Source organism: Stegostoma tigrinum, chromosome 2 (genome assembly GCF_030684315.1).
Source record: "Stegostoma tigrinum isolate sSteTig4 chromosome 2, sSteTig4.hap1, whole genome shotgun sequence".
Lineage (NCBI taxonomy): Eukaryota > Metazoa > Chordata > Chondrichthyes > Orectolobiformes > Stegostomatidae > Stegostoma > Stegostoma tigrinum.
This window is the reverse complement of record NC_081355.1, coordinates 13363537-13374873: the sequence shown is the minus strand read 5'-3', so window position 1 is coordinate 13374873 and position 11337 is coordinate 13363537. Positions and strand designations below refer to the sequence as shown.

At 41.8% G+C, this 11337-nt stretch overlaps 1 protein-coding gene across 7 annotated transcripts in view; it reads left to right on the top strand.

The window, feature by feature from the left end:
* The first annotated feature begins 2583 nt into the window (after positions 1-2583).
* Positions 2584-11337, top strand: part of fyco1a (FYVE and coiled-coil domain autophagy adaptor 1a) — a 182017-nt gene continuing 173263 nt past the window's right edge. For all 7 annotated transcript variants that reach the window (XR_007249958.2, XM_048556001.2, XM_048555993.2 and 4 more), the window contains exons 1-4: positions 2584-2658; positions 2768-2837; positions 7629-7714; positions 10876-10982. Coding sequence is in view for 6 of the 7 variants with exons in the window: in XM_048556001.2 (XP_048411958.1) it covers positions 7660-7714; positions 10876-10982 (162 nt within the window). In the remaining variant the exon portion in view is untranslated. The remainder of the gene's footprint in view (positions 2659-2767; positions 2838-7628; positions 7715-10875; positions 10983-11337) is intronic.

Sequence of the window (11337 nt, the reverse complement as noted above, 5' to 3'; positions counted from 1 at the left end):
ATATCTTGTTGCTGTAGTCCCACCACTCTATGGGTCCCAATATAAAATAAACACATTTCCCAGTTAATGCAATGGCCAATTTACAGCAGGTTTGAAATAAAAAGATCCTAAAACCAGCATTCTTAAGAAACATCATTATTGGTTTTATTATCAAAACAAAACTTATTCCATGAAGATGCAATAATGGATTAATATAGACAGTTGATTAGAAAGAATTATATTTATCTGTCTAAATAACCTTAACAATCAAATAGATACACACTCACAAACAACACACGTTCTCTCTCTCTCTCTCTCTCTCACCCTCTCTCTCTCTCTTTCCCCCCCCACCCCACCCCACTCTGTCCCTCAAGATGGTAAGACAAAAACAATATATTTTTTCAGGAGATTGGCTTTCAGTAAAGAAAATGCTTTGCCAATGGGTTATTCTTGAATACAAAAGGATAAAGTGTAGAATGTTCTGGAATTTTACCCTGATACCTTGCACGTGTGATCAAGTTATGGGGTCATAAAGTCATACAGCATGGAAACAGATCCTTCACTGCAATGCGTACATGCCGACCAAACTAGCACTTTCCTAAACTAAACTAATTCTACTTGTCTGCTTATGGCCCTTATCACCATTCCCATTCATGCACCTGTCCAAATGTTTTTTAAATGTTTAACTGTACCTGTATCTACCCCTTCTTGCAGTTCATTTCACACCCAAACCACCCTCTGTGTGAAAAAGTTGTCCCTCGGGTCCCTTTTAAATCTTTCTCCTCTCGCCTGAAGAATATGCCTTCTGGTTTTGAGCTCCCCTACTGTAGGGAAAAGACCTGTGCTATTCAGCCTATCTATGCGCCTTATGATGTTATAAACCCCTGTAAGGTCACTGCTCGTATATGGTTGAGTCTGGAATCTTGCAGACACAGCCTACACAAGAAGCACAATATTGAAATGTTGCTTCAATCATGCTTTCAGAAGAACAGATAGGTTTCACCCTAAACTCCGGTCTCTTTGCAAAAATGGGAGAGATCAGCTGGCTAGCCCCTCCTTAAAGGCTTCTTCTACCTCCAATGAAGACCAGGCAAAACAAGTAAAATCTCCAAGCCAGTCACTGTTCAAAACAGGCCTGGCAGGCATCCACACTAAAGCAAGCAGTGGGCACCTGTCATGACACATACAGGAAGCCTTGTTTAAAAATAATGTCCAATGTCCACAGTAACCTTCAAACAAGCTCTTTTCAAGAAACCACTCCAGATATTCCCACAAAACCTTCAATCGATTCATTTATCCACAATCCTTCAAAAATGAGGTCCTCCAAGAAATATAAAATATTTGACACCTTCATAACTCCTTGATACGTCCAGTTGGGTTTGGTGACTCATAAGGACCCCTGCAACAATTAGTCATTGGCAGCAGGAAGTGGAAAATAATAAGGTGAGAAGCTACAGCACAATTCCTCAAGTGATGAAGGTGGTAACCTAGCTGGGAGGATACCAGTTCAAGACGCTAGGAGTGTCAGTGGCGCATTTACCCTTCAGCAATTGAGCAGCATGAGTAAGAATTGGGGAGTTGATGGCAAAGTGGACTCGTAATCCAAAGGACCAGACTAATGCAATAGGGGCCTGAGGTTAAACCCCACCAATGACAGCGACTAGCAATTCAATTTAAATAACAAGTCTGAAATATAAAGCTGGGCTCAGTGATGATGTTCATAAAGCAATTGTTGACACTCGTAAAACTCATCTGCTTCACTCACGTCTTCTCATCTGCATTCTTAACTGGTTTAACCTGAAGATGAGTCCAGATCACCTGAAAGGGATTGTCTTTGATTTGCTTCTGAAAAGGCCTAATAGGCAGAGAGCAATGGCTCAAGAGGAGCAAATTACTGTTGACACTGGAATCTGTACTGAAAACAAAAATGCTGGAAATCACAGTGGGTTCAAGAGCGCAGCTCACCTTCTCAAGGACAACGAGCAATGGGTGATAAACGTTGGCTCAGCCAGCAATGCCCACATTCCACAAATAAACAAATTAAAGAGATTAACTTAATGAGAAAGGTGCCTTCATACTGCAGTTTTGGTTATTTATGCCCAGTGATTGATAGATCTAGGCTGCTCAGTGATTGACAGCCCAGGTCTAGGCTGCTCAGTGATTGACAGCCCAGGTCCAGGTTGCTCTGTGAATGACATGTTGGGCCCCGGGTTGCTCAGTGATTGACAGCCCAGGTCCAGGTTGCTCTGCAATTGACCTGATGGGCCCCAGGTTGCTCAGTGATTGACAGCCCAGGTCTAGGCTGCTCAGTGATTGACAGCCAGGGTCCAGGTTGCTCTGTGATTGACATGTTGGGCCGGGGCTGCTCAGTGATTGACAGCCCAGGCGCGGGCACGTGCTGCCCTAAGATTGACAGCCGAGGAGCGGGCACGCGCTGCCCTGTAATTGACAGCCCAAGCCCAGACAACTGCCCAGATGGTCAGGTGACAGTCCATTGTTGACAGCGTGCCACACACAAACTTGACGGACAAACAATCCCACCCCTGTCGGCCGCTGATTGGATAATTATCAGCGTACGGCTGACGTCTTAGTGATGATTGGTTTCCTGGCACGTCGCTCAGTAGACTGCATTCAAGTTGGGTTGGTGTGCGCCCGCTGTGGTTATGGGGGTGGGGGGAGGTGAGTGATTAGCTTCCTTATTGCAATAAGAAGGTGTTGGCGGCTTTGGTGAAGGTTCATCATGAGGGCACTAACGTGTGGCTCCTATTGCCTCTTCTTTCCCCTCTAGATCTGTGGCCTGGTATCTCTGCTTACAGGAAATGAAGAGCTGTCAAAGAAGTGAGGCCTATGCGATTAGTGTAAGTATGGGCCTGTGGAGTAGGGAACCCGATCATCATAAGGTGATCATTCGGCCCATCCTGTCTCTGATGGCTCTGTGACAGAGATATCCAGGTGGTACCACTTTATTGCCCCTTCTGTGGTATCCTGCATACTTCGTCTTTACTAGTTCAATTCATCTAGGATCTTGATGAAAGTTAGCATTGGATCTGTTACCAACACCTTCATATGCTTGAGCATTTTTAAAAATCCCTATAAGAGCCATCACAACTTGCATTTATATTTTGCTTTGTGGTAGTTGCACATCCTGAGGCATTCTGCAAGAGTATTAGACACTGAGCTAAAGGAGAAGCCGTATGGGCTGGGGTTAAAAGCTTTATTGAGGAGGTACGGTTGTAGCAGATCCTTTTAAAGAGATTGCGTCAGGGTGTAGTGGGGACAGTTTTTTTGAAAGCATCCCAGAGTTGGGCCTTTAATAGCTGAAGATGTGGTTGACAAAGTTGCTGGGAAAGAAGTGGTGATTCACAAGCAATTGTTATTTGTGGTAGAATGAATGGCCTCCACTTTTTGAGTCTTTGCATAACTCAACTCTCATCCGTGGTACCATTGTGTAGTAAGTAGCTTGAGATGGCTGTCCAAGACCTTGATACCATTCCTAAAATCTGGTGCCCAGAATTAAATGCAATATTTCAGCTGAGGCCTAATTATAATTAATTATAACATGTTAGCATGATTGCCTTGCTTTTGTATTTTATGCTCTATCTATAAAACCAAGGATTGTAGATGTGTTTTGAACAGCCATATCAACACATTAAGCTACTTTCCAGTGTGTGAATCTTGCACTGAATTTGCAGAACAGAAACCAGCTTTTTGACCTAGCTTGTCATTGCATGAATGCACAAAAAGCTAGCATCCAAATTCAGTGAGTAATAGAGAAGGTGCATGAATGTTACCCTTTCTTTCAAAGGTGATTGAGTATAAAAATAGGGAAGTTTTGCTAAACCGATACATGTCACTTGTCAGACCATAGCTGATCAACTGTAAACAGTTTTGAGCCCTGCATCTAAAGAAAGATGCACTGTATCCTCATCTAAAGAAAGATGTACTGTCACTGGAGGCAGCCTAGTGAAGGGTTGTTGGGCAGAAACCATATATGAATGGATTGTCTTATGAGGAGAGATTTGAGTAGATTGGACCTGTACTTATTGGAGTTTGGAAGAATGAGGTGGTTCATTGAAACATACAAGATTTTTGGAACTTGACTGTGCTTTAATATAGAAAGGTCATTTCCTCCTGCGGGAGAGTCTAGGACCAAAAGGCATAATCTCAGAATGAGGAATTGCATATTTAAAACAGTTGAGGATGAATTTCTTCTGTGGCATTCTTTACCACACATGGCTGGCAAGGCTCGATCATTAGGTCTATTCAGTGCTGAAAGAGATGTTTTCAATCAATAAGAGAAGCAAGGGACATGGGGAAAAGGCAGGATAGAGGAGCTGTGGATAATCAAATCAGCTATGATCTCATTGAATGGCAGGACAAACTTGATGGGCTGAGTGGCCTACTGCTGTTCCTACGTCTTATGGTTTTTGTAGTCATCCAAATTGGTGTTTATGCTCCACAGGAACCTTTTGCTACTATGCTTTATGAAACCCTATCAACTTGTCCTTCTGTTCCTTTCTTCACCATGGACTTATAAAGCTTCCTCTTAAGTCCAACCTTGCTATTCACCTCAAATACTACTTGTCATAGTATGGTAGCCACTCTCTGGGTAACAGGTTTTTTATTTCTTTAATTCTGTGTTGAATCTTATATTTAGATTACCTAATTTTGAACTTCCTCCACAAGTGGTAAAAACATTTCTATGTGTGCACCATCCAATTCCCTTCATAATGACAAACCTTTATTAGATTGTTCTCCAAATGTTTCGTTTAACCTAAAGCTCCTGCTCCTTATAATTTCTTTATGGTTATGATCTCTCTGTTCTGGTGTCATCCTGTGTACATGCATGTTGTGTCCTCTCCAGCATGTCAATATCTCATTTTCTTCTTGTAATATGGAAATTAAATTTGTTCACGTCTCAGTGTGATGCTTTTCAATTCAATTCCTCTAGAAATGAATCCAAATGCTTTATTTTTACATTAGTTTATTATTTTGTTAAACCAAGGTAATATTGTTAATAATTGTGATTCTTTGTTCCAGCTCTCTTTCTACCTCCTCCATTTTCAGGTTTTCATTTTTCTAACGATTGTGTGAACTCCTTGTTATCTTATGAACATGCATTATTTCATAGTTGCCTGTATTGAGTTTCAGTTGCCAATTACATGTCATTCTGAGGACTTACTGGCCTTTTAAATATTCTGTCTCAATCTTTCTCTGTATTAACTATCCTCACTTCCCCCATTTGATACTTGCAAATTTTAAAATAGTGGTTTCAGTTCCCAAATCTGAATTGCATAAATAGTGTGCAACAGTGGTCCGAGGATCTGTTTCTGAGAGACATAGCTTCACACTTCCTGTCAGTCTCAGTAAAAATCCTGACCTGATCCTGTTTCCTAGTTTGTAGAAAGCTTCCAACTCATATTCCAACTTGTTCACTGACAGTGTGCTTTCACTTGAGCGCTCTGCTCGTTTTGTCAAAGGCCTCTTGAAAACCCAAATATGTTTCATCTGCTGAATTCTCCTGGTCTACTGTTAAATTTATTTCTAAGGGAATTTTTTTGAAGCTGGTATGCTTGAGTCATAGTATTGGTTCTTGGGTTGCCATCACCACTGTCATGTTATTACCCTATCTTACATTGGAAATGAGGAAGAAGTTTGTGATTTGCCTTTTGTTAGGTATTTTTCTGATCTCTTCAAATATTGACCCAATTATTTAAAGCAAATACTATGGGTGCTGGAAATCCTGAAACAAATACTAAATGATGGAGAAACTGAGCAGGTCTGGTAGCATCTGGAAAAGGCTGGAGTCAACGTTTTGAGTCTGTGTAATGGCTTTTATCTTTGGAATCAAATTATTGTCCATTCATGTAAATTACCAATGTTTAGTTTTGTTTTGAGGGATTTCTACAGGGTGTAGAACTAACAGAATATCCCATCACTGAGTGAATTACAGAGATCCTGCCCCAAATATCTCGTGCTGCCAATCTGCTCCAATAGAGGACAAACTGCAGCTAGGAGCGTGCCATTTCTGATGTCGAAACTAGAACCTGAGTACCACTTCCTGTTTTCTCTCTGTTTATGTCCTCCTGTGTGATTTTTAAATTAAAATTCAAAATGTATGAGAGCGCATTCAGTTTAGCAGCTAGGAAAACTTTTCAGTGAATAAAGCTGCTGAGCGAAGGCATATAAAACCATCTCCTGTTCAAATAGAGTTTCTGCATCACTACTGGCCATTTCCTGCCCAGCTCCAGTACCATTACAGTAAGACCTGTGAACACAAAAGTGTTCGCCAAAATTAAAAGTAAACATTTCACATCATGTTGGCTTCACTTGGTTCATGTGTACGTTATTGTTGTTTGTTGCTTAACTTGGAGAACTAAATGTGATGGCAAGACTCATAGTTGGCACATATGAATGGTTGTGAGGAAGTTGGAAGCATTCCCTTTTTATTCTGGAAGAAACAATGCAATGTTTTTGTGTCCAAATTTACTGAATGTCCATATTAGTGCCCAGTATTGAGGGTACCTATCCTTTGGGGGCTATAGCTGCATTTGCAGGCTTAGCTGGCTTTCCCTTCAATGTGTTGTTCTTAGACAATGCCCATCACAATCTCAGAGGGGATAATTCAATCAGAGGGAATAACAGGTAAAATCAAAATCCTGTAAAGATGCTACTTTGAGATGGGGGCATATTTGGCCTTTCGATCCCTCCTTGTTTTACATCACCCCACCAACCTCCCTGGATCGTACCAGGATAATTGGCCTTTCCACTTCAGTCCTCCATGCCCCTGACCCACCCTCCACCTTCTCCTGGAACCCTCTTCCAATCCTCCAAGCTTCCAACCTCACTTCACAACTCCCTTTACTGATTCAGTCTCTGGCCAATGCTGAACCTGCATGCAAGATTCCATACTTCTCCTCCTTCCCCTCTCCTGCTATTCAATTACAAGAAACTTGCACATAAAACAACCCGAACACAACTCGTTTTGAACAAACTAGTGAGATTCTTGAGACTTGCTGATTTTTATTGAGGGTAGGACTTTAGTGAAAGTTCTCTCAATAATGAATATTCAAGGCATACAAATATGTTACAATGTGGTATGTTCCTACCTCTGAGCCAGGCTGTCTGGGTTCAAGTTCCACCTGCTTCAGAGGTGTGCTATAACATATCTGAAACAGATTGTTTTCAATCAAACAAACAAGCAAACTTTCATATTGCATTGTTAAAGGATTGATTATCCCTCTAAACTTCTTTGGGGGCTATTGTGGTACAGTGGTACTGTCCTCACCCCTCAGCTGGAGTCCTGGCTCTCACTTGCTCCAGGAATTGGTGAGAAGATGTCTCTAGATGTATCAGGAACATGAACCCCTCACGGGCCGGTGTAATGCTTGATACACCACAAACTTGCCGCTGATTTTTAACTCCGTTTCTGAACCTGCTGTCAGGAAAGCAAAATTTTGCATTCCACCCAAATAACTCATCCCACAGGCCTTTTTTCCTGCCCCCTTCTATGTCCATGATGTTGGGAATAATGCACTGAGCCTTGGTGCAGCATATCTTATGGTTTTCAATCTTCTATATTCTGCAGCTTGTTGAATTTAAGTTATAGCGATATATTTCTTAAACAAAAATACTTGTGCATTAAACAGGTTATAGACGGGTGGAGCTTAAACCGCAAAGATGGCAGCATCTGTTGGAGAAAGCCAGATCCAAAGGATAATCAGAGACCTGAAGGGTAAGGATTGCTATGTCTCCGCATGTAATCCACTCTCATGGGGAAGAGGATAACTTCATAGAGTGCGCAATTTTTCAATGTTACTGCTGCTATATTTATCACCCAGTGAAGAACGAGCGTTCGCTTTTCTTGTGGCTGTCAGTGGATCTTGCACCTCCTGGTGTTGAGGATGGAGACAGGCGACTGTCTGCTGTCTACCAGATCCTCCTTGACCAGTCACCAGAAAGTTAGCATTGGCAACACTGAGAACATCCGATACAGTCCTCAGAACTCTGAGAGGAACTATGGTCTCAATCAGGGGAGTCTACAGTCTTGAACTTTGCGTAGTGAGGGATTGGCGATCTTCCTATTACACCCATATAATTCAGCACTAGTACATTTAGTAACTAGCTGTAAGATGCTCAGCAGATTTAATCTGAAGTGGGTCATGAATTTGTTAACATAAGCAGGCTGACTCGAAGTGTGGTAAAAGTGTCTTGAATCTGAAAATCGATCAGGGCGCCCTTCATGGTGCCTGTTTGACTCTGATTTTTATTTTCATTCACAGCTTGGAGGTGGGAGAATTCTGGTCTCCATAAATCTGACTTTTTTTTAAGAAAATGGCTGCTGTGCTCCCCATTGTGACTTTTCGAGGGGAGTGGAGGTGCGGGTGGGTGGTGTAGGATGGATTAGCAGCTAGGCTGGGAAACTCAGGAAGAACTGAGGACCAATCTGGGTTCCATGTTGACTGAGTACAGAGCCATAGAGTTATACAGCATGGAAACAGATCCTTCCATCCAACCAGACCATGCCGACCGTAATCCGAACTAACCTAGACCCACCTGCCTGCTCTTGGCCCATATCCCTCCAAACCTTTCTTATTCATGTACTTATCCAAATTTTTTTTTATTTAAATGTTGTAACTGTGCCTACGTCCACCACTTCATCTGGAAATTCATTTCACACAAACCACCCCATTTTTAAAAAAATGTTGCCTTTCATGTCCTTTTTTAAATCTTTCTTTCTCCTCTTAAACTTAAATGTATGCCCCCTAGACTTGAAATCCCCCACCCTAGGGAAAAGACACCTGCTGTTCATCATCTTATCCATACCCCTCATGATTTTAAAACCTCTATAAGGTCACCCCTCAACCTCCTACAGCCCACTTGGTGGGGAAGAAAAGCCCCAGCCTCTCCCTGTATTTCAAACCCTCCAATCCGTGCAGCAACCTGGTAACTTTTTTTTTTCTGAACCCTCTCCAGCTTAATAATATCCTTTCTATAACAGGTGACCAGAACTGCACACAGGACTCTGGGAGAGGCTTCACCAATATCTCAGACAACCTCAATATGACTTTCTAACTCCTGTACACAAAAGTTTGAGTGATGAAGGCAAGCATGCTAAGTGCCTTCCTCCACCCTGTTTACCTGTGACACAAACTTAAGGAATTATGTACCTGAACCCCAGGTCTCTCTGTTCTGCAACAGCTCCCAAGGCCCTACTTATAAGTGTAGAAGCCCTGCCCTCCTTTGTTTTACCGAAATGCAAAATCTCGCATTTATCCAAATTAAGCTCCATGTGCCGCACCTCAGATCATTGACCCAATCATCCCGGCACTGTCTTAAAAATTAACATAAAGGAATAAAACCAAACATTTCTCCAGCTGTCAACCCCCCTTCCCCCCCCCCCCCCCCCCATCCCATCTTACTCCTCCTACCCCTTGCACACTCACTGTCACCAGCACCTTTTACCCATATGCCAGCTTGGTGCAAACTCTTGCCATTTCTGTTGTTTGCCCCAGCATCTTTTCCCCCTTTGCCATGCTGTGCGACAGTAAGTGGTATCCACACATGGCAGAGAGAATACTAACATTCTGTATAGTAGATCACCTTCTACTGAAAGGTGCGCTCGTTCATAAAAATATACTTGGGTGTATCGCCAACCTGAGTATGTTCAGAAGAAAAAACAACTGCTTAAATCCATTGGAACTGTCTTCCCTTCAGTCAACAATGCACAGAAGTAATTAACCTCCAAATGATACCGGAGCCACTCCAAAGCCATTTAGGACTATATCCAAAGTGGTAGCCTGCCAATCCAAATGAATCCACGCAGTTCAGACCTGCACATCGTGGATCTATGGTGTACGCTCCAGGATCCATACTATAATGATGCCACAATTCTGCTTCGGGGAGGTAGCTTGTGATTTAAATGGCCAGCTACCTCCTGTAAAAGATGCACGTGTAAAACCTAGTCTGACTCTACCCCCTGACCCGGCAAAAATGGTTCGTACTGTTTTCAGGCTGTGTCATTTTACCACTACAGAGAACCTCTCTGTTGGCAAAAATTTGGGCTGTTGTATTTAGTCACCAGGTCAGGGCTACCCTTCTACTCCTCACCTCTACCATAGAAAATGCAGGTCAGAATTCCTTTCTTTCTTATGACCTGTAGCTGAGGGCATTAAAGTCAGTGATAGTCTCCTCTAGAGCATTGCCTCTTGTGGGCTTTGTGCACTGGTTTGTTCTTCATTCTAAATATGGGAACTTGGTGATAGCTGTCAGTGGAGATTTGATGGTATCATCTGATAAAGTGGCACAAGGGTTTTTTCTTTAAATGTTCTCTAAATAACTTCTGCAAGAGTGTGCCATCTTCTAAGCAGGAAATCAATTAACTTACGGTAATTGTCTAAACTGAGTGCTTTGCCAATCTGTTCCTTGCTTTTACGCTCTTCGATAAGACTGAATTTTTGCAAATATGCCCTGCTAATATTCAAATGTCACAGCTTATTGATGCCCTTCTTTTTGCAAGATTTGCATAAATCCATGAATGTTGTAGTAACATGAAAATAAGCTGCCGTATGAAGCTCTAGTCTGGAATGCTGTGCTGAGTGATGCATGTGCAACTTGTGCCTTATTGGTGGAAGTGCAGGATAACTCACCTCACCATAAAACATTGAGAAATGTATTTGCCCTTATATGAAAGAAAGCATGCCTTTTAGTATTTAGAACAAGGATCCTTGGCAGCTTCACTAAGACAGCAATAACGTAACACTGATGACAAGAAGAACGTGTGGATTATGAGAGCAACAGTGGGGAAAGATGTTCTGTTTAGGACTGCCAGGTGTTAATGTTTGAGTATTAATATTAGCATTGGATAATATGAAGTTTGTTTGTTTTTCTTTAAAGATGCAATTTCAGAATTAAATCGAGAACACAAGGAAAATGGTGAGCCGATCACTGATGACAGCACCAACTTACACAAATGCTGCTTAAAATTAGAATACCTCCTTCAGGTAAGATGAGCCTGAAAGGCAGGTAGTTTAACAATATGATTTGTTATGAAGAGAAAATCACAGCAATGTTATCACTGGTTCTGTTTACACATGTTGAAACACAACAGTAATAATGAGGACCGATGGTTGGTATGAACACCAATGACCGTTCTTGACGCAAAAACAGAAGTAAACCTATAAACCTTTGTAGTATATTGTTTGAAATATTTTTGTTTTTCTGTTTCTTCAGCTTGTTATTCTTTTTAATGCAGTTGTTTAAAAACAGTTTGGGCGTGCAGGTTTTGTTGCAAGGAAATGAGATCGATGAGCCATGATGATGAAAACAAAAGTTGGATCGGTAAAATTTATTACTGAA